Consider the following 21,379-nt stretch of genomic DNA (forward strand, 5'->3'; position numbering starts at 1 on the left):
CTTTGAAAAGCATAGTAATGAGAAAAACAGAAACACGATTGTATCTGTCTGGTTTGCATGTGACTTTTGAGAAATATTTTTCATCTGTGCCAGGAAGGAGTTCTCAAGCTCCTCCCACTGTTTTTGTTTTTGTTTTTCTGAAAGCTTGTGTAACCTCTACAACTGGCGTTATAAGAATCTGGGTAACCTGCCTCATGTGCAACTTCTGCCAGAGTTCAGAACCGCCAACGCTGGATTTCTGTATGATTTCCAGCTTATAAATGTAGAAGATTTCCATGGTGTGGGAGAGTCTGAACCCAATCCTTATTTCTACCAGGTAAGAAAAGAGATTCAGTGCCCTATTAACAGGTTTCAGAGTAGCAGCCGTGTTAATCTGTATTCGCAAAAAGAAAAGGAGGACTTGTGGCACTTTGGAGACTAACAAATTTATTTGAGCATAAACTTTCATCAGACGCATCCAATGAAGATAGCTGTAGCTCATGAAAGCTTATGCTCAAATAAATTTTAGTCTCTAAGGTGCCACAAGTACTCCGGTTCTTAGTGCCCTATTAGAAATGCAGCATTCTGTCTTATTAAATCTGGAAAGAAATGAAGATAGAATATTGATTTCTTTAACTGAAGTTAAGTAAACTTTCAGAGCATTAAAATGTTTTTTATATTTTTGCATACACAGTGGAATTCAGTTTTTAATGATCAGTCCTTGTGATTATCTAGTAATGGAGGTCATAAAATTATAATAATTATTCTGTGGTATTTGCCTCTCAAACTGAACTGATTTTCCTTGACCCTCCCGACCCCCCAAAAGTAGAAGTAATTTCACCTTTTTTTGTTGTTGTTGACTGCATATTTTGTTGCAGATAAATAGTTAGTTTTTTGTATCAGTGCCAATTACAGCCAATTATAATCCTGTTTATCTGCTTCATCATTAAAATATGTGGCAGAGCTTCTCTGTCCTTGGAAGAAGGAGGATTTGCTTTGAGATGCACATCCAGACTGGGAGAGTCACCGTTTTTATTGATCAGTATACAGTGTTCCAAAATATGGTTTCCCAAACCAATCTTCACAAAAGTATCAAACTGTACCATATATATATTGTATGAATGGATATGTATATTTCAGCACATTGTTGTGTAACAGTTCAGGCTGCTCAAGTATAACCACCACCAAAACAAACATTAAACCACTAGGAAATTCACAATTCAATTATGTCAAATGCTATACTGTAGCCAACAACCAGCTTAGATAAAGATCAGTCTTCATCTGGCCCCATTAATCACATGTGCATCCTCTATTGCGCTGAAAGTCAAATGCCCCACACCATCAGTTCTTTGTTCCTTTCTTACCTAAAACTTTGTATTAAAAACTGTGGTACAGATGTACAAAAATAGGATCCTATGTTATGGTTCCTATTGTGAAAGTCTTGGATATAATTTACACAGGTAAGGATTTTCAAGAGTGTCCATGAAGATTTTATTTTTGAATCTTTTTTAATTTTTCTAAGGTTTATAAAGATGTTTGTAGACTATAGCTGAGGTCGTCTTTTACTTTTTTAAAAATTAAACCAATATTCAGGTATTGTGAATATATCGCTGCTATAACACCAGCTTCCCTTCATTTTCTTTATTCATAAGAACTTAATTGTTCTGTAGTTTGTGGAAGATATAATACTAAAAAATGTAGACGCTTTCTCATCATAGTAGTTTTTATCCTTTCCATGTAATTTCTGATATTTTTTTTTAATGTGAGGTTTTTGTACACACTGTGTGCGTATTTATAGCACATGGAATGTGTAATTGGTGATTCAAGGTTTGTTAATAAGCAGTGATGAATATGGCTTTCAGAATGCTATTTTTGTTCATGAAGGTAAGAGTATGTCTTTTTGTATAGACTTAAAGGTGAGCAGAATTTGTAGACCATGAGTAAAGTGTTCCAGTATTTGTAGCAATAAATTCAACCAAGTAAATCAGAAATGAAACAGGGAAAAGAGGGACGAGTTGCAGCCTGTATTTATATAAATATAACAATTTGAAATTGTAATATGATGATCTTTGGATGAATGGTTGAGGGTGGGATTTTCAAACATCCTCAGCATTAGATTAGTTCTGCTGCCAATGAAGTCAGTTGGAGTTTTACCAATGGTTTTAGTAGGATCAGAGTTAAATCACTGCTAAGCACTTTTGAAAAATCTCAGCCGTAAAACTTATTCAAAACTATGATACTTACTTAATTAGAGGTATCTATATACTATGATTCCATGGTTTTGAGGCAGTATAAATAAGAGTTGTAACTTCATATTGTCTCCTGTGAGGAAGAAATGAAAAATTTAGTTTGTATATTGTAGTACTCAAAGGTCCCGATCAGAACCCCACTGTACAAAGCAAGACACAGTCCCTGATTCAAGGACTTCTGATAACTTCAATTTTAATCCTATATTGAAATGAACTAAGAGTATTTGAGCTTTTTGAAGAAGTTATTGGTAGGGGGGCTGATTAAGCATATTTACACAGCTTATTAGCATTAAGCTTTTCACGTAAATATTTTCTTGATTCGTCTGTTCATACACCCATAATCACAGAAGAATTTTTATTCAATTTATGTATCTTTAATTGCTCAGCGCATCAGCAGTTGTAACCACAGAAAAATCAGTTAACAATAATATGGTAACTTTGGGATTTTCAGCAGTCCCTTTAGGAAACTAAATTAGATGGATGAAACCTAAGGCTATCTGTGGTTCGTTCCTCTTTTTTTCTACAATTAGCTTGTTTTCCAGTGTGTCTTCTGAGTGCACCAGGATTTCTCAGTACTGTCAACTCACTCCCAAAGTCAGAGGCACAAATGAGCCAACTAACATTTTATTTTCCTTTTAAAATGCAGAATCTTGGTGAAGCAGAGTATGTTGTAGCACTCTTCATGTACATGTGCCTGCTTGGTTACCCTGCAGACAAGATAAGTATTCTGACAACCTATAATGGACAAAAACACCTGATCCGGGATATCATTAATCAGCGTTGTGGGAATAACCCAATTATAGGCCGACCAAACAAGGTAATTTTCAAAATAACTTCTCATTCTCTGACTTTTTAGAATTATAAATTACAAAACAATATAATTATATAGTTTCACCAATATCTACATGATGAGCTCTTTCTTTGATGACTACAAATGTTATCTTCACTGGGATTCTGTGGATAGACCACTGTACCCAAGATGTTCCTCAACAGTACATTAATCTTTTTTGCTTGCTTTTGTTTATTTGGACTCTTGTGTACGCTGTATAACTAGATGAAATATGGTGTTCCCAGGTTGCAAGCTATACAGGAAGGATAAATTAGATGGCTAGCAGTGTTACACAACAAGAGGACCAGAATTACTAACAAAAGATCTTTCCAGAGTGTAGGTGCCCGCTTGATGAAATATCTGGTTAAAAATCCTAATTAACAGAAATACTAACATAATTGTAGGAGTCCGTTTACTCCTAGGGGAATTCTGCGCCAAAGAGTAGATTCTCCCAGGAGTAGAAAGTTAAAGAAACCCCTATGACAACCCAGTCCCTGTTTCTCTGCCCCCTTCCCCACCCCTCCGGAGCCCAGCTGGGGGACCCACAACCCCCCGGAGCCCAGCCACAATACCCCCACAGCCAATACACCCAAACCCCCTTCCTCCTAGAGCGCAGCAACAGGGCTCCCTCTTGCCCAGATACCACACATACATCCCGGAGCCCAGGCACACCCCCTTTCCCCACCAGAGCCCAGCTGTGACCGCCCCAGCCCAGACACCCATCCTTCCCTTCTTCCCCCCCCACCCCTCCACACTGGTCTCTAGTGGCAGCCAGCAGTGCAGCCCATTTCTGTGGGGGAAAGGAAATTCTGCACGCACAACACTAATTTCTGCAAAAGGGGCACTGAATTTCCCTAGGAATATCTGTTGCAGGATTTTAGGCTATGATGAGCTTTTTGATGTATTAAGAGAGTGATGCCATAGCAAAATCTGCTGGTAATATTACCCCAATGTTAGTTGGTTGAATGGAGCATGTAGGTGCAGGGCTGAGAAGTAATTTGGTACCAACAAGGGAGTGGTGACTTTTGACTTAGTCTTAACAAGTAAGATAGAGGGGTGAGTGTCAGAGATCCATTGTTTAACAGTTGTTGCTGCTCAATTAGAATTGATATGTTAGCTGGTCAGCTGAGTGACAGTTTTGACATCTGCCATTTAAAGTTCACTATTTGAGGAAAATGGTTAACAGCAGGCTAAATGTAAAAACATAGATTCAGCCCTGAATAGGTTTGTTTTCGCTTGCCAGTAACCACCAAGGATAGCTGGAAGCTCATAAGACTGATTTTATGGGTCTCTCCTTAGAAATAGTACTCCAGCATTTAAGAAGACATCAGTGAATTTTAAAGGTGTTCAACTCCTCTTAATTTCTTTGGAAATTGCAGATACTCTCCTCGTCTCTGAATCAGAGCTAAATACAAATATTCCTGATACTTTCCTTGATTTTTGTTTTGAATACTTTCATAGTCTTCAAGCCACTGCAATCGATCTAGTTTAAAAAAAAAAAAGTGGGGGGGAAGGGGGTTTGTGTTTGCCATAGTTCCAGCCCATAAAGGTTGATAATTTTCAGGCAGTGGTTAGAAATGAACCATAATAGAGAGAGATAAGGCATGCTCTTCCCCTCTCCCCAAGTCATGTCAACTTTCAGCATCAATTTAGCATGAAACTTTTTACTGCAGGAGGCCCGTTTGCGTCTACAATTCCAAATTGTTCTTAATACCTTTGGAAATGCAAATATTTTTTGGAAGATACAGTAGATGAGTTAATCTTAATTTATCTTTCTTTTTACCTTTTAGGTGACAACTGTAGACAGATTTCAAGGTCAACAAAATGATTATATTATCCTTTCATTAGTGCGAACCAAAGCTGTTGGTCATCTTAGGTATGTAAGAAAATAACTTCACAAATGCATAATTCACTTTGCCTAATTTTACCAAAGCAGAATTTCTGGTAGGGACTGTCCATATTATATGTACAAATTATGTAATAAATTGTAGTAACAGAGTTTAATGTGACTTATTGAAAGAAGCTCAAAACCAATTTCATATATAGCTGTCTGGTACCCACTTCACAGCCACTTTGCCCTTCACTATTGGGTTTTATCTAAATACTGTAATTTGTGCATATTATTGCAGGTACAGTGAACTTAATATTACCTTATTAAAATAGTAGGGAATGCAATGCTAGTTAAAGTAAAGGCTTAAAATAATCTTGAGAAAATGATCTGTCTGGACTTGATTTGTATATCAGAGGTGTTTGGCCTTTGTGAAGTTCCCTTCTGATGTGCATGTTTTAGAATATCTGCACGTCAGCTGTGGAGGAAAAAGATGGACACAGTTTTGTAGAAACATCTTGTTACTGTACATGAGCTCGAATGTAAACCTTTACTGTAAATATTAGAATAAACTATTGAAAAAACTGAGAAAGATATTCCCTTATATCTACAGGTTTCAGAGTAGCAGCCTTGTTAGTTTGTATTCGCAAAAAGAAAAGGAGTACTTGTGGCACCTTAGAGACTAACAAATTTATTTGAACATAAGCTTTCGTGAGCTACAGCTCACTTCATCGGATGCATTCAGTTTTCCTAATGCTGTATATGCCCTTTAATTATGTGTGGCTGTGAGATTAATGTTCTGTGAAGACATTTCAGTGGCAATCAAAGCACTGTAGGTAGTAAAAAGACCATGATCTATTTGATGTTTTGTTTCCTGAAGGGATGTCAGACGTCTAGTGGTTGCTATGTCAAGAGCCCGGCTTGGGCTTTATATCTTTGCAAGAGTATCCCTGTTCCAGAACTGCTTTGAGCTAACTCCAGCTTTCAGCCAACTCGCAGCTCGACCCCTTCAACTGCATATAATTCCCTCAGAGTATTTTCCAACGATCAGACAGGTAAGCACATCTGTTCTAAATTGTACTACATAGAATAGTTTGTTAGCAGTCCACTTTCTTCATTGGGTGCATAGTAAAAGAGACAGGATTGCAAAGCTTACTCATTAGAGACAAATGTCATTTGGATAATTATGGCCCAGGAATTTGCCATGTTGCACCAGCTGTCATTAATTGAATTGTTTGTATTTTAGTTATAGGCATAATTTGGTTCAGTTGTGCGTGTTTTCTTATTGAGCTTTCTTGTGCAATACTGTGAATCTACGATATATTTTACTTCAGTACAATGAATACAGTATGTTGTATATTTTGTTCCAGCTAAAACCACTACTTGGAGTTGTATAAATTATCTGAAATAAAACACATGGCTTCTTAATAAGAGAAGTATAAATTGAACATATTGAGAAGTATTGTTTAATCTATTAATCATCACTGTCTTTTACTTGAATTCTTTTTGTGTGATTCAAATATATTGAATTGAGATATCTAGAATCTAATAATGTGTTTTCCTGGAATGATAGGATAGAAGTTACAAATATAACAGTGGAATTTTAGTCTGCGCTTCTAGATTATAATGGTATTTGTTCCTCCTTTTGCAAGTGGCCACTTTGGTATCTTGGAATCAAGAGGTTAATGTTCCAAACCTTGTAGGTTAATATTGCTGCCATAAATTAAATGAAACAGTTGATGCTGCATAGCAATGGGACTTTCAGCCCCCATAGCAATATGCGCATGTAAAAAAATAAAGATGTTTCTAAGGCGACTATTTTAGTAATTTTTTTGCCTATTCCTTTACAAATTTTCCAAATCAAATGATGCATCTTTCTCTCGATGTAATGGAGGGTTATCTATCTATGCATTTATAGGAGCTGCATATCTAGACAAGAACCTAGTCCCCCTTCCCTCCACACAGTCTTGTTTAAAATACATTTAATTTCAGTTTAGTGCTTTTCCATGTCTTCCCTAACATGGGAAAAGCACCTTTCTGAAGATACATTGTGGTGTTTCTGTATTACTGAACATTAACTGTTCTTATTTTTCCCCTAGAATGGAGAAAGACCTTCTCACCAAGTACATGTTATAAAGAACATGCCTCAGATGGCTAACTTTGTGTACAACATGTATATGCACATGATACAGAGTACATGCCACTACAGACAGGTAAGCAGGCTTATAAATTTTGGAAAGCATGCATCTAAAATGTAAATTACTGTAGAAAATAACCCATTCAGGGGATGCTTTTGAGATGGGTAGGCTAAAATTTGATTTACCTCCTCTTATCTTACATTGATTTCCATAGTCTCTGTAGCTTTTTAGATCAGTGAGGCAGGGTGGAAGTGATTCCTTTTTTTAATTAAAAAAGCTTCCTGCAACACAAGCACTCAAAACTCCCTTTGTATTAGCAAATATATGAGTGTGATGGATAGAAACAAAATGTTGGTAAGGAATCAAATTTTATTGCTGGCAAGAGTTATTTGGAGGAAGGAGCAAAAAAGACAAAACAAAACGCACAACCAACACGGATATATTTTTCGGGTGTCTTCAAGCACAATAGTATCAATGCAGCAGTCACTGGGGTAACACAGCTGGAAGTTGTCCATCGGTGGACTAAAGAAATTTAACATTTCTGAGCAGTGGCCTCTCTTCATAAAAGTTATCTTTTAAAAACAAATTTGTGCTAGGTATGTGGGAGAAAGTATAGAACAATGTATTGTGTAGTTAACGAGCTATTTAAAGTATAATATGCAAGGTAAGCTTCCCCATATGAAGAACATCTGGTGGAAAACGAAAGCCAAACAACTTCAATCACCAGCAGACCAAAAAGACTCCAAATGTGGTTTGTTTTGTTTTTTTTTTTTTTTTTTTTTTTTTGATGAGCTGAAGATTGTATGTGGCCCGCAGTGTAATGGTATCACTCCTGTATGGAATGCAGATGAGTCTCTGCTGAAGGAGGACTGTGGTCAAATTCTGAAAAGATCGCTGAACACTTTAATAAAGTTCTGAACACTTTAATAAGGTTCTGAACTGTCCATACACTACAATCAGCATCAGCACTTGATGATCTTGAAGAACTTTCAGTTCAAGACCAACTCTCAGTTCCACTGAACATATGTGAAGTATGAAAAGTTGTAAAGCAGATGGTAAATGGCAAAGCAGTGGATCCAGCTGGTATTCCTGTGGAGATCTTCAAATATGGAGACCATGAGCGGATCAGGAACATCACTGGCCTCTATTTAAGGTTTTAGGAACGGGAGACTGTGCCACAGAAACTTACAAATTCCAACGTTATTGACCTTTACAAAAGGAAAGGCAGATGTGTCTATTGATGATGCATCATTCAAGGTCATTGACAAATTCTGCTACCTAGGCAGTGAAGCTTCACTAAATGGAATGATTTGACAACAACATTAGGAAGTACATTGGGGCAGCCAGCAATGCCTTCGGTAAATTTTAGTGTCATCTTTGGAATGAACTCGGTGCCAGACTGCAAACAAAAATGGATGTTCGCTGTTCTATAGTCATCACCAGATTCCTCTATGGCTGTGATATGTGGACTATCAATGCCACATAGAAGACTTGGACCAATCCCACCTGTCTACAGCGGATTTTGGGAATGATGTCTACAGCAGATTTTGGGAATTAAATGGCAAGATTTGGTTCCAAACACCAAAGCCCTTGCATGCTGCAACATCACAGGCATTGAAGCTTTTCTAATGAAAGTGCAGCTAAGGTGCTGCAGTCATGTGGTCCATTATAGCTGACAGAATACCGAAGATGGTCTTTTACAGAGAATGGCAGACTGGAACTCATTTTAGGGGCAGACCAAGAAAACATTACAAAGACTCTCTCAAAGCCTGTCTGTCAATGTTGATCAGGGAACTCTTAGGTCATGACAAGGCCCAATGGTGGTATCTCTGCCTCCTCCGAAAGAAAAATTTTAAGAGCATGCTGATTACACTTCTCTCCTTGATTGCAGCAATCTGCAAAGTTTAAAAGCAGCACGCATTCATCTACAATTGTCTTCACTTGTGGCACTTGCAGATGGGGCTGCAAGTCTGAAATTGGTCTTTGGTCTCATCCCAGGATCCACAATAAGTGACCTAGCTCATCCATAACTCAGTGGAAGACCACTATTTTTAAACAAGTTGCAATAATAAAAATCTTCATTTTTAAAGGAAAATAGAATATACACATCATGTGGTATGGAGTTTGTCCCCTAATTATTTCTTCTCCTCCAATACCAGCACTCTCACCTGAGGCATTGTTTATATTGTTTGTTTAAAAGTACTTAAAACTTGTACAGTCTCTCTCTCTCTTTCTCTCTGTGTGTGTGTGTGTGTGTGTGTGTGTGTGTGTGTGTGTATAATTTTGTCTAGTGAAATTTTTTTTCCTGGAACCTAACCCTCCCCCAATCCCCGTTTACATTAATTCTTAGGGGGAAATTGGATTCTCTTGACATCGTTTCGCTTAAAGTGCATTTTTCAAGAACATAATTAGGACGTTAAGTGAGGAGTTACTGTACAATTGCTAGCATCTAAAACTAACTCATTAATAGCCACACTAGCAGTGCAACTACTTGTTTCCTACTGTGACAATGAGTCATGCTCTCCTTGCAGGAAATAATGGAGCCAAAAACTGGGGGGAAATGCAGATATTAAAGCATTGTAATGTGTTTTCCATAATCCATTTTAGTACAAGAAGTTATTTTTGATTTTATATTAATCTATTCTTACAAAAAAGAAATGTCAGTAATCCACATGGGAGGCAAAATGGGACCAGGTGCATCATAGGAGTCCCAGTTTATATCTGCCATCACAGGAAGCATATCTTTAGTAAGGATAAAAGAATCTGTTTGAGAAATTAATCTTTTTCACATGTCCATAATTGTTATTCACCATACATTATAAAGACCCATATGGTAACTTCTAAATTCATAAGATTATTTCTCTACCTTCATAATTAGCCATAATAACAGCTACATAGATCTCATCATAGTTGTCATAAACTCGTAATAGCAATGTCAGCTAATTGTAGATAAGATTTCACTGTAATTTAAATACATAATTTATAGTGTGAAGGAAAACTCGCTTTAGGCAAACACAACTAAACAATGCTCTTTGGAGCTGTCTGAACTTTGAGTTCATTTAAACCATTCTCAGTATTACCAGAAAGTATCCATCATGTAGCTGAATCGTACATTCACATCTCTCCTCAACCTGGAATTGTGCCCAGCACTAGCAATCTTTTTCAACTGATTGTATCTTCAGTCTTCTCTGCCAGGTATCCATAGTGCTGTTATCCATACTACTGCTCTTAATGCTTTGTACTTACTTAGTGCCTTCCCACCTGAGAACAAAAACACTTTGCATATATTAAATAATCTTCACAATACTGCTCTGATGGTATATGGGGTATCTAAGGATTGCTTTATCAACTACTCAGACTTACTGTTCTAAGTTCTTTGCTTTGGATAAAAATCACACAAGTGTAGAGAGCCTGTATGACACATTCCACACCTTTTAATCTATGCAATAGCGTTTCCCTGAAAGGGGCATCATGCTAGCTACAAATAGGCTGATACAGAGAGTTGTTGAAGACCGACCTGGAAAAAGAGCCCTGGATCAGATCTCAAGAATATCCAGTGGTTGTAAATGTCTGAGCGAAGGTTTGTGAAGGGGCTGTGCTTCCTGTTTCAAGCCATAGGTGGAGTAGGAAGAAGGCATAGCACAGCCCAGAGATGTATCATAGAATCATAGAAATGTAGGACTGAAAAGGGACCTTAATATGTCATCTAGTCCAATGCACTGTACTGCGACAGGACTGCATATTATCTAGAGCATCCCTGACAGATGTTTGTCTAACTTGCTCTTAAAAACCTCCAATGATGGAGATTCCACAACTTCCCTAGGTAATTTGTTCCAATGCTTAACTACCCAGACAGTTAGCACGTTTTTCCTAATGTCTAACCTAAATCTCCCTTGCTGCAATTTAAGCCCATTACTTCTTGTCCTGTCCTCAGAGGTTAAGGGGAACAATTTATCACCCTCCCCTTTAAAAACCTTTTACGTACTTGAATTATTGTGTCTTCCCCCCTCAGCTTTCTCTTCTGCAGACTAAATAAACCCAATTTTTTCAATCTTTCCTCATAGGTCAAGTTTTCTAGGCCTCGAATCATTTTTGTTGCTCTTCTCTGGACTTTCTCCAGATGTCCACATCTTTCCTGAATGTGGTGCCCAGAACTAGATGCAGTAGTCCAGTTGAGGCCTTCTCAGTGCTGAGTAAAGTGGAAGTCTATCTTGCTTACAATACTCCTGCTAATACAGAGGTCTCAAACACACGGGCCGCATGCGGCCCCTGGAGTTACTTCCGGTGGCTGCCATAGGCGCCTATTCCACCGGCAGCTAAGCTCCCCTCCCCGAGCGCACTGCGTCCCCACTCCTCTGCCTAGCTCCCAGCGCTTCCTGCCACCAACAGCTGTTTGGCAGTGCTTAGAACTTTCCAGGAGGGGCGCTCAGGGGAGGAGGCGGAGAAGAGGCAGGGCCGGGGAAGGGGTTGGAATACGGGCAGGGAGGGGGCGGGGCAGGCGCAGGGCCTAATGGACTAGATGAGAAGTCTGAGGAATGAAGTTCAGCATGTGTGATTCTTTACTGTGAGTAGTTGGGAAGAATGTTTGTTAAAAGTGGCAAAGTATTTTATATGAATAGTTACTTTAAAAAGTTCCTACCATTACAGCTGTGTTGATAGACTGTTAGTGTAGATCATCAGTGTTACTGACCACATAAGGAATAGTTACAGATGTTTATATTTTATTAAAACCCCTCTTCGCGTTACAGTTTTTAAAAAGTTAATACATTGACTTTTAATAGCATACTATATTACACTTCATTTTTTTTCGTTCTTGACTATACTTTTGTATCGTTGGATGAAAAGGTTTTAGTGATGCGGCCCTTGGGCCAATGTACTAGTCCTTATGTGGCCCTCGTGGTGATCTGAGTTTGAGATCCCTGTGCTAATATATCCCAGAATGATTGTTTTTGTTTTTGTTGTTTTTTGTGACAATATTACATTGTTGGCTCATAGATACCAAGGTCAGAAGGGACCATTCTGATCATCTAGTCCGACCTCCTGCACAGCGCAGGCCACAGAATCTCACCCACAAAAAACCTACAAAAAACCTCACCTATGTCTGAGCTATTGAAGTCCTTAAATCATGGTTTAAAGACTTCAAGGAGCAGAGAAGCCTCCCTCAAGTCACCCATGCCCCATGCTACAGAGGAAGGCGAAAAACCTCCAGGGCCTCTCCAATCTGCCCTGGAGGAAAATTCCTGCCTGACCCCAAATATGGCAATCAGCTAAACCCTGAGCATATGGATTCACCAGCCAGATACCCAGGAAAGAATTTTCTGTAGTAACTCAGATCCCATCCATCTAATATCCCATCTCAGGGGATTAGTCCTATTTACCCTGAATATTTAAAGATCAATTACTTACCAAAATCCCATTATCCCATCATACCATCTCCTCCATAAACTTATCGAGTAGAATCTTAAAACCAGATAGATCTTTTGCCCCCACTGCTTCCCTTGGAAGGCTATTCCAAAACTTCACTCCTCTGATGGTTAGAAACCTTCGTCTAATTTCAAGTCTAAACTTCCTGGTGGCCAGTTTATACCCATTTGTTCTTGTGTCTACATTTGTGCTGAGCTGAAATAATTCCTCTCCCTCTCCTGTATTTATCCCTCTGATATATTTATAGAGAGCAATCATATCTCCCCTCAACCTTCTTTTAGTTAGGCTAAACAAGCCAAGCTCCTTAAGTCTCCTTTCATAAGACAAGTTTTCCATTCCTCGGATCATCCTAGTAGCCCTTCTCTGTACCTGCTCCAGTTTGAATTCATCCTTTTTAAACATGGGAGACCAGAATTGCACACAGTATTCTAGGTGAGGTCTCACCAGTGCCTTGTATAATGGTACTAAAACCTCCTTATCCCTACTGGAAATGCTTCTCCTGATGCATCCCAAAACCGCATTAGCTTTTTTCACAGCCATATCACATTGGCAGCTCATAGTCATCCTATGATCAACCAATACTCCAAGGTCCTTCTCCTCTTCTGTTACTTCTAATTGATGCGTCCCCAACTTATAACTAAAATTCTTGTTATTAATCCCTAAATGCATAACCTTACACTTCTCACTATTAAATTTCATCCTATTACTATTACTCCAGTTTACAAGGTCATCCAGATCCTCCTGTATAATATTCCGATCCTTCTCTGAATTGGCAATACCTCCTAGCTTTGTGTCATCTGCAGACTTTATTAACACACTCCCACTTTTTGTGCCAAGGTCAGTAATAAGATTAAATAAGATTGGTCCCAAAACCGATCCCTGAGGAACTCCACTGGTAACCTCCCTCCAACCTGACAGTTCTCCTTTCAGTAGGACCCGTTGCAGTCTCCCCTTTAACCAATTCCTTTTCCACCTTTTGATGATCATATTGATCCCCATCTTCTCCAGTTTAACTAATAATTCCCCATGTGGCACGGTATCAAATGCCTTACTGAAATCTAGGTAAATTAGATCCACTGCATTTCCTTTATCTAAAAAATCTGTTACTTTTTCAAAAAAGGAGATTAGGTTGGTTTGGCACGATCTACCTTTTGTAAAACCATGTTGTATTTTGTCCCATTTACCATTGACTTCATTGTCCTTAACTAATTTCTCCTTCAAAATTTTTTCCAGGACCTTGCGTACTACAGATGTCAAACTAACTGGCCTGTAGTTACCCAGATCACTTTTTTTCTTTCTTAAAAATAGGAACTATATTAGCAATTCTCCAATCATTCGGTACAACTCCTGAGTTTACAGATTCATTAAAAATTCTTGCTAATGGGCTTGCAATTTCAGGTGCCAATTCCTTTAATATTCTTGGATGAAGATTATCTGGGCCCCCCGATTTAGTCCCATTAAGCTGTTTGAGTTTCGCTTCTACCTCAGATATGGTAATATCTACCTCCATATCCTCATTCCCATTTGTCATGCTACCATTATCCCTCAGATCCTCTTTAGCCTTATTAAAGACTGAAGCCAAGTATTTGTTTAGATATTGGGCCATGCCTAGATTATCTTTAACCTCCACTTCATCCTCAGTGTTTAGCGGCCCCACTTCTTCTTTCTTAGTTTTCTTCTTATTTATATGGCTATAGAACCTTTTACTATTAGTTTTAATTCCCTTTGCAAGGTCCAACTCTACTTGACTTTTAGCCTGTCTCACTTTATCCCTACATGTTCTGACCTCAATTAGGTAGCTTTCCTTGCTGATCTCTCCCATCTTCCACTCCCTGTATGCTTTCTGCTTCTTCTTAATCACCTCTCTAAGATGCTTGCTCATCCAGCTTGGTCTACAACTCCTTCCTATGAATTTTTTCCCCTTTCTTGGGATACAGGCTTCCGATAGCTTCTGCAGCTTTGATTTAAAGTAATCCCAGGCCTCCTCTACCTTTAGATCCATAAGTTCTTCAGTCCAATCCACTTCCCTAACTAATTTCCTTAATTTTTGAAAGTCAGCCCTTTTGAAATCAAAAACTCTAGTTGCAGATTTCTTTTTGTTAATCTTTCCATTTAGTTTGAACTGGATTAGCTCATGATCACTTGAGCCAAGATTGTCCCCTACAACCATTTCTTCTGAGGTCCTCGCTACTCACCAAAATTAAATCTAAAATGGCATCCCCTCTAGTCGGTTCAGCAACTACTTGATGAAGGAATCCATCAGCTATCGCATCTAGGAAAATCTGAGCCCTATTATTACTAGCACTGGTCCTCCAGTCTATATCTGGGAAGTTAGTCTCCCATGATCACGCAGTTTCCATTAGTATTTACTTTATTAAAAACATTAAAAAGGGCTCTATCCATATCCAAATTAGATCCCGGAGGTCTATAGCACACCCCAAGCACTATCGTAGGAGAGGCTTTACTTCCCCAATGTAATTTTTGCCCAGACGGACTCTGTCTTATCCATTGCATCGCTTCTTATTTCTTTACATTCTACCTCATCATTGATATACAATGCTACTCCACCACCTTTACCTTTGCTTCTATCTTTCCTAAACAGCACGTACCCTTCAATACCTGTAGTGCAGTCATGACTACTATTCCACCATGTTTCTGTTATCCCTATAATATCTGGTTTCACTTCCTGCACCAGTAGCTCTAGTTCCTCCATTTTGTTACCTAGGCTCCTCACATTGGTGTACAAACATCTTAATTTTTGCTGTTTGGCCTCGCTCACATTTTGTACCCTATTAGGCACAGGTTTCAGAGTAGCAGCCGTGTTAGTCTGTATTCGCAAAAAGAAAAGGAGTACTTGTGGCACCTTAGAGACTAACAAATTTATTAGAGCATAAGCTTTCGTGAGCTACAGCTCACTTCATCGGATGCATTTGGTGGAAAAAACAGAGGAGAGATTTAAGCTTATGCTCTAATAAATTTGTTAGTCTCTAAGATGCCACAAGTACTCCTTTCCTATTAGGCACAGTCATTCTACAGCCAGTATAACCTATTAGACTTGTATCCACACCGCCCTTGCTCCTTATATACATTCTCCTACCCACGGCTGTATCCTTTCTTACTTTGTCTTCTTCCCTCTCAATGCTAAAATCTGGCGTGGAGATTACCTGGACATCTCCCAACCATCTCCCCCTAATTCCTAGTTTAAAGCTCTCTTCATCAGTTGTGCCAGCCTGGATCCTAGAAGTCTATTTCCTTCCCTACTCAGATGAAGTCCATCCCGAGAGAACTGTCCTCTGTCCGTGAATGCCTCCCAGTGGCCATACATCCCAAAGCCCTCCTTATAGCACCACTGCGTAAGCCATCTGTTGACAGTCATAATCTTGTCACACCTTTGTTGCCCTTCTCTAGGAACAGGAAGGATCCCACTAAAGATCACCTGAGCCTCAATTTCCTTAAGCGTCTTCCCCAGCCTAGCATAGTCTCCCTTAATACTTTCCAGCGAGGATCTAGCCGTATCATTTGTTCCCACATGAAGGATAATTAGGGGATTCTTTCCCGCTCCCTTTAGGATCCTTTTCAACCTCAGGTCTACATCCCGTATCTTAGCACCCGGAAGACAACACACCCTTCTATTCTCTCGATCAGCTCTAGTTACAGGCCTGTCTATTCTTCTCAATAAAGAGTCCCCGATCACATAGACCTGCCTTTTCCTGGTGACAGTGCTATTCTCTAGTCTCTCCCCTGTTCCCTCTGGCTGCAAGTTCTTTCCATTCCTATTTTCCCTTATAATCCTCTTCACCACATCCTGTATCCTCCTGGGGCTCAGGAGGTGTAGTCTCCCTTGACTCTTCTGCTTTTCCTATAGGACTAGCCTCTCTTCTCTTCTTCCTTACCCTTCCACCTTCAACAAGTACCTGCTGAGCCCCTTCTTCATTTTCCAACTCTGCAAACCTGTTCCTAAGCTCTATTTCTCCTTCACTAGCCCGTCTTTTCCTCTGCCTGGTTCTTTTAGTCACATGCTTCCACTGACCACTTTCCTCACCCAGTCTCCCCTCAGAATTCCCCAGCCCTGCTTCCATCCGTGAGTCTGTGCTTTTCCCTTCAGATACCGCATATCTTTGCTCCATCATCTGCTCAAACCCCTTCCTAAACACAACGAGACTTTCCACCTGCAACTCCAAACCTCGGATCTTTTCCTCCATCAGCTCTATCAGACGGCATTTCATGCAGAAAAAACTCTTACCAGGTCCCCCCTCCAGGATCATGTACATACCACAGCTTCCACATCCAGTCATCCTCAATGTGTCTTTCACTACAGGAGTCACTCCCACAGCTGCCTCCGTATCTGTCATCGCCCTCCCACCTAAGTCCTGTTAATCTTCTCCTCCAACATATTTAGGTTATGATCCACTATAACTCTCAGATCCTTTTCTGCAGTATTCCTTCTTCGGCAGTCATTTCCCATTTTGTGTTTTTGTAGTTCTTTATTCCTTAAGTGAGGTACTTTGCATTTGTCATTGTTGAATTTCATCCTCTTTTTTTCACAACATATCTCCAGTTTGTCAAGATCATTTTGAATTCTAACCTTGTCCTCCAGGGTGCTTGCAACTCCTCCTTCCTTGGTATCATCAGCAAAGTTTATAAGTGTACTCTATCCAAGTCATTTATGAAGATATTGAATAGAAGTGGACCCAGAACAGATCTCTGTGGGAGCCACTTGATATGCCCTTGCAGCTCATTTAAGAGCCATTGATAACTATTCTCTGAGTACAGTTTTCCAACCCGTAGTGCACCCATCTTATAATAGGTTCTTCTAGGCTATATTTATCTTGTTTATGAGAAAGTCATGTGAGACGTTATCAAAAGCCTTACTAAAGTAGAGAAATATGACATCTACTGCTTTCCTCTAGACACAAGGCTTGTTGCCCTGTAAAAGAAATATATTAGGTTGGCTTGATATGATTTGTTCTTGACAAATCCATGGTGACTGTTACCTATCACCTTATTTTCTTCTGTGTGCTTACAAATTGATAGTTTGATTGTTTGCTGCATTATCTTTCTGGGTGCCAGAGTTAAGATGACTGGTCTATGATTCCCTTGGTTTTCGATCTAGTTTCACGGCTGGTGTCAGCTGTGCTGGGGGGGGGGGGGGGGAATGGGATTTGCTCTTCCCCTGTAAGGAGTGGCCAGGGCCAAGGCAGAACCTCCCCCAGCTGAAGGAAGCTCCGCACACTTCTCCTCCCCCCATTTTCTGTTTCCTGTGGCTGAGAGTAATGGGGAAGGGGTCATTGTATGGGAAGCTGCTCCCCTGTCCACCCAACCCCCCTGCATCCAGACTCCCCCATACCCAGACACTCCCGATGAGCCTCACTGCCCCACACCCAGAACTCCACACCCAAACTGCACCCAGACCCCTCTGCCAAGCTCCACCCCCCTGCATCCAGACCCCTGCTGAGCCGCCCCACTCAATCCCCAGCCGAAGTAGCCCGAACTCCCCTGCACGCAGACCCCCCTGCCGAGCCCCATCCCCCTCCACATCCACATGCCCCTGCTGAGTTCCAACTACTTTCACTTGGACCCCCCCTGCAGAGTTCTATTCATCGTGCACCCAGAAACCACCAGTGAGCTCCTGTGCATCCAGATTGCCCCCCCACACACACACCCGGATGCCCCCCACCAAGCTACCCACACTCCAGTTGCCCCACACAGAACCTTATAACCCCACACCTGGATCCCCCCACACTTGGATTCAGCTGGGCTGAACCTGCCTGCCCCACACTTGGACTGGGGGCCAGGGCTGGGCATACGTGCAGAGCTCTGTCCCTCTTGCTCGCTATCTTGGTGCTCCTGGCACAGAAGTGCCAGGTCCCTGGGGTGTTTCTGGGGCAGGCCAGGCCCTTGCGCTGTGTCAGGTTCGAGTGCAGCCTCACTGCCGAGTCCATGTCCTGAGGGTGGGGGAGGAGTTGGCGGCGGCTGCAGGGTGATCTCCCACCCCTGCGCAGTCAGCGTTCTGTGCTCCCCACTGCCATGCTGGAGCCTCCACATTTATTTATTGACAAATAAAATATGCAGTATTTTAAAATATTTTGCACAGAATGTTTGGTGCACAATTTCCTCAGGAATACTTATTCTCCTGTTTATAGATGGGTACTATATTGGCCCTTTTCCAGTCCTCTGGTGTATCTCTCATCCTCTACGAGTTCTCAAAGATAATCACTTAGTGGCTCAGAAATCTCTTCAGCCTGTTCCTTAAGTATTCTAGGATATATTTCATCAGGCCCTGCTGACTAGAAGACATCTAAGTAATTCTTAACTTGTTCTTTTTCCTATTTTAGCCTTAGATCCTACCCCATTTACAGTGATGTTCACTATGTTGGTCGTCCAATTACTGATAACTTTTTTGGTGAAAACTGAAGCAAAAAAATACATTTAAGACTTTGGCCATCACTACATTTTCTGTCATTGTCTTTCCTTCCTCATTTAGTAATGGATCTAACCCTGTCCCTGGGCATCCTCTTGCTTCTCATATATTTGTAAAATGCTTTCTTGTTACCCTTTATATCCTTAGCTAGTTTAACCTATTTTTGTGCCTTGGCCTTCCTAATTTTGTTCCTACATGCTTGTGTTGGTTTTTTATATTCATCCTTTGTAATTAGACCTACTTTCCATTTCTTGCAGAGGCCCCTTTTGAGTTTCAAGTCACTTAGGATCTCCTGTTTAAGCCAGGGTGGCTTCCTACCATAGTTCCTATCTTTCCTATGCATTGGTGTAGTTTACTCTTCTGCCCTTAATAATGTCTCTAAAAACTTAACTCTCTTGAACCGTTCTTTCCCTTAGACTTGCTTCCCATGAGATCTTGCCTACCAATTCTCTGATTTTGATGTTTGCCTTCTTGAAGTCCAATTTCTGTATTCTGCTGTTTTCCCTACCATTCCTTAGAATCATGAACTCTGTCATTACATGATTGCTTTCACCCGAGCTGCCTTTCACCTTCAGATTCTCAGTTCCTCCCTGTTTGTCAGAATCAAATCCAGAATAGCTTCTCCTCTAGTCACTTTCTCCATCTTCTGTAATAAAAAGTTGTCTCCAGTATATTCCAAGAACTTGCTGGATAATCTGTGCTCTGCTGTATTGTTTCCCCAACAGATGTCTGGGTAGTTGAAGTCCCCCATCACCACCAAGTCCTGTGTTTTGGATGATTTTGTTAAAAAATGGGTAATCCACCTCTTCTTCCTACTTAGGTTGTCTATAGTAGACCCCTCCATGACATCACCTTTGTTTTTTTACCCCTTTTATCCTTACCTGGGTGTTTGAGTAAATTCCACTACTCCCAATTTACTAGGGGGTGAATTTCCCCCCTTCTTTTATAAGGTTTAGTTAACCTGGAAAGCATGAACTGGTAAGACATGAGTATATGCTAAATTCATTTTCATTCATATCTCTATAGGAGTTTCATTAATTGTTCCCTAACATTCAAAAACAGTAAATACTTGTGAATGTAAGGGAGAAAGATATTTATGACTTTGGTGGTTAGTGTTTCTGATTTTATGTACAAATGATTAAAGGTATTTAGGTCTTAGATCTAAGGTGAGCAATTAGAGCTAAAACAGAAATTGGTATACAAGTCGTCATAAAACCTGAAGTTATGTTTGTTGAATAATCCTCCTCTTATATTAGCAGGATTTATTGCCCCCACCCACCCTGGTTGAAGAAAGTGAAACAGTTCAAACTCAGGAAGCAGAAGTGGAACTTGAAACCAAAAGCACACCAGTGGAGAGTGAAGAGACGGTGAAGGAAGAGGGAGAGACGGTGAAGGAAGAGGGAGAGCATCGGAAAATGCCAGAGCATCCAGGAAGAGATAGTGATAGTGAAGACAGTGAAGCTGAGACTGAGACTGAAAAGTGATCTTTACACTGAGTATGTTTTGCGCACTGACTGGAGATTGTGACAGAGCCAAAATAAGTTGGACCTTATTAATAGCTGGCTGTGTAATGCAACTTGTTCCGCATATCTTTCACTGAATATTTCAGTGGACAAATTTAATGAGTGGTATATAGTGTTAAATATTAATGGGTACTGAATTCTTATCAGTATCAATACTTTGTAGTTGTCAAGTGACAAGTGCTTTTCCTTCATGACTCATTTAATAAAAATGTTTTTATACTTGTTTTTAATGTTTTGGATAGAAAAAGTAGAAATTTTTAACGTGTTAATTGATTCAACCATCAAACTTCTAGTGATTTTAAGTAATTATCTTCAGGCCCACTTCACATTCACTTTCCCTAATGCTTACATATAAAATGTACAGTGGAGAGGTTTGGAACCAAACTGCCTATGCTTCTATGCAGAGATGTTGGTATGGGCCCTAATTCAGCAAGATACTTAAGCATGTGCCTAACGTTAGACATATGAGTAGTCCCATTGACTTCAGTGAGAGTTAAATACAGACTTAAGTGCTTCGCTGAATAGGGGCCTTTGAGAGCAGCATAAGACCATGTGCTAGCTGTGCTCTTTTCATTGCTGCCTTCTGCTACTGTTCCTAGTATGTCATCGTAGGCAATAAAAAAAATTGCATCTTTATCATTGGCAATTACTGTCTTTTAAAATAAAGTAACATCAAGTAAAGGTGAAGGTTGTTTTCCACCCATAGGAACTGGGTCTGCAAAACATCAAACACGTAGTGAGACAGTGCTTGAGTGGATTTTCTGGGGTAACTTCCAAACATGCATCCTTCATAAGCTCCTAGGGAGTGAAAGGTTTTCCGCTGATTCAGCATCTGCCAACTTGGCAAGTGATTCAATGAAACACACACTTCTTTCCCAGTAGATTTGCAAACAAAGCAGTAGCTGTAGGACCATCCTTCATATCCTTTGCTGGCAAAGGAAAGATATTCAGTTGTGAAATTGCCAACAAGAGTTCCTCACAAAATATA

At 40.1% G+C, this 21,379-nt stretch overlaps 1 protein-coding gene across 1 annotated transcript in view; it reads left to right on the forward strand.

The window, feature by feature from the left end:
- The window catches only part of AQR (aquarius intron-binding spliceosomal factor), a 125,163-nt gene extending 104,136 nt beyond the window's left edge, over positions 1 to 21,027 (forward strand). Inside the window, exons 33-38 of the mRNA XM_043516838.1 lie at positions 145 to 316; positions 2,875 to 3,045; positions 4,848 to 4,933; positions 5,766 to 5,940; positions 6,985 to 7,098; positions 20,128 to 21,027. Coding sequence (XP_043372773.1) covers positions 145 to 316; positions 2,875 to 3,045; positions 4,848 to 4,933; positions 5,766 to 5,940; positions 6,985 to 7,098; positions 20,128 to 20,352 — 943 coding nt within the window. The 3' untranslated portion in view covers positions 20,353 to 21,027. The remainder of the gene's footprint in view (positions 1 to 144; positions 317 to 2,874; positions 3,046 to 4,847; positions 4,934 to 5,765; positions 5,941 to 6,984; positions 7,099 to 20,127) is intronic.
- The last annotated feature ends 352 nt before the right edge of the window (positions 21,028 to 21,379 follow it).

The sequence above is a fragment of the Dermochelys coriacea genome, chromosome 6, assembly GCF_009764565.3.
Source record: "Dermochelys coriacea isolate rDerCor1 chromosome 6, rDerCor1.pri.v4, whole genome shotgun sequence".
In the NCBI taxonomy this organism is placed as follows: Eukaryota; Metazoa; Chordata; order Testudines; family Dermochelyidae; genus Dermochelys; species Dermochelys coriacea.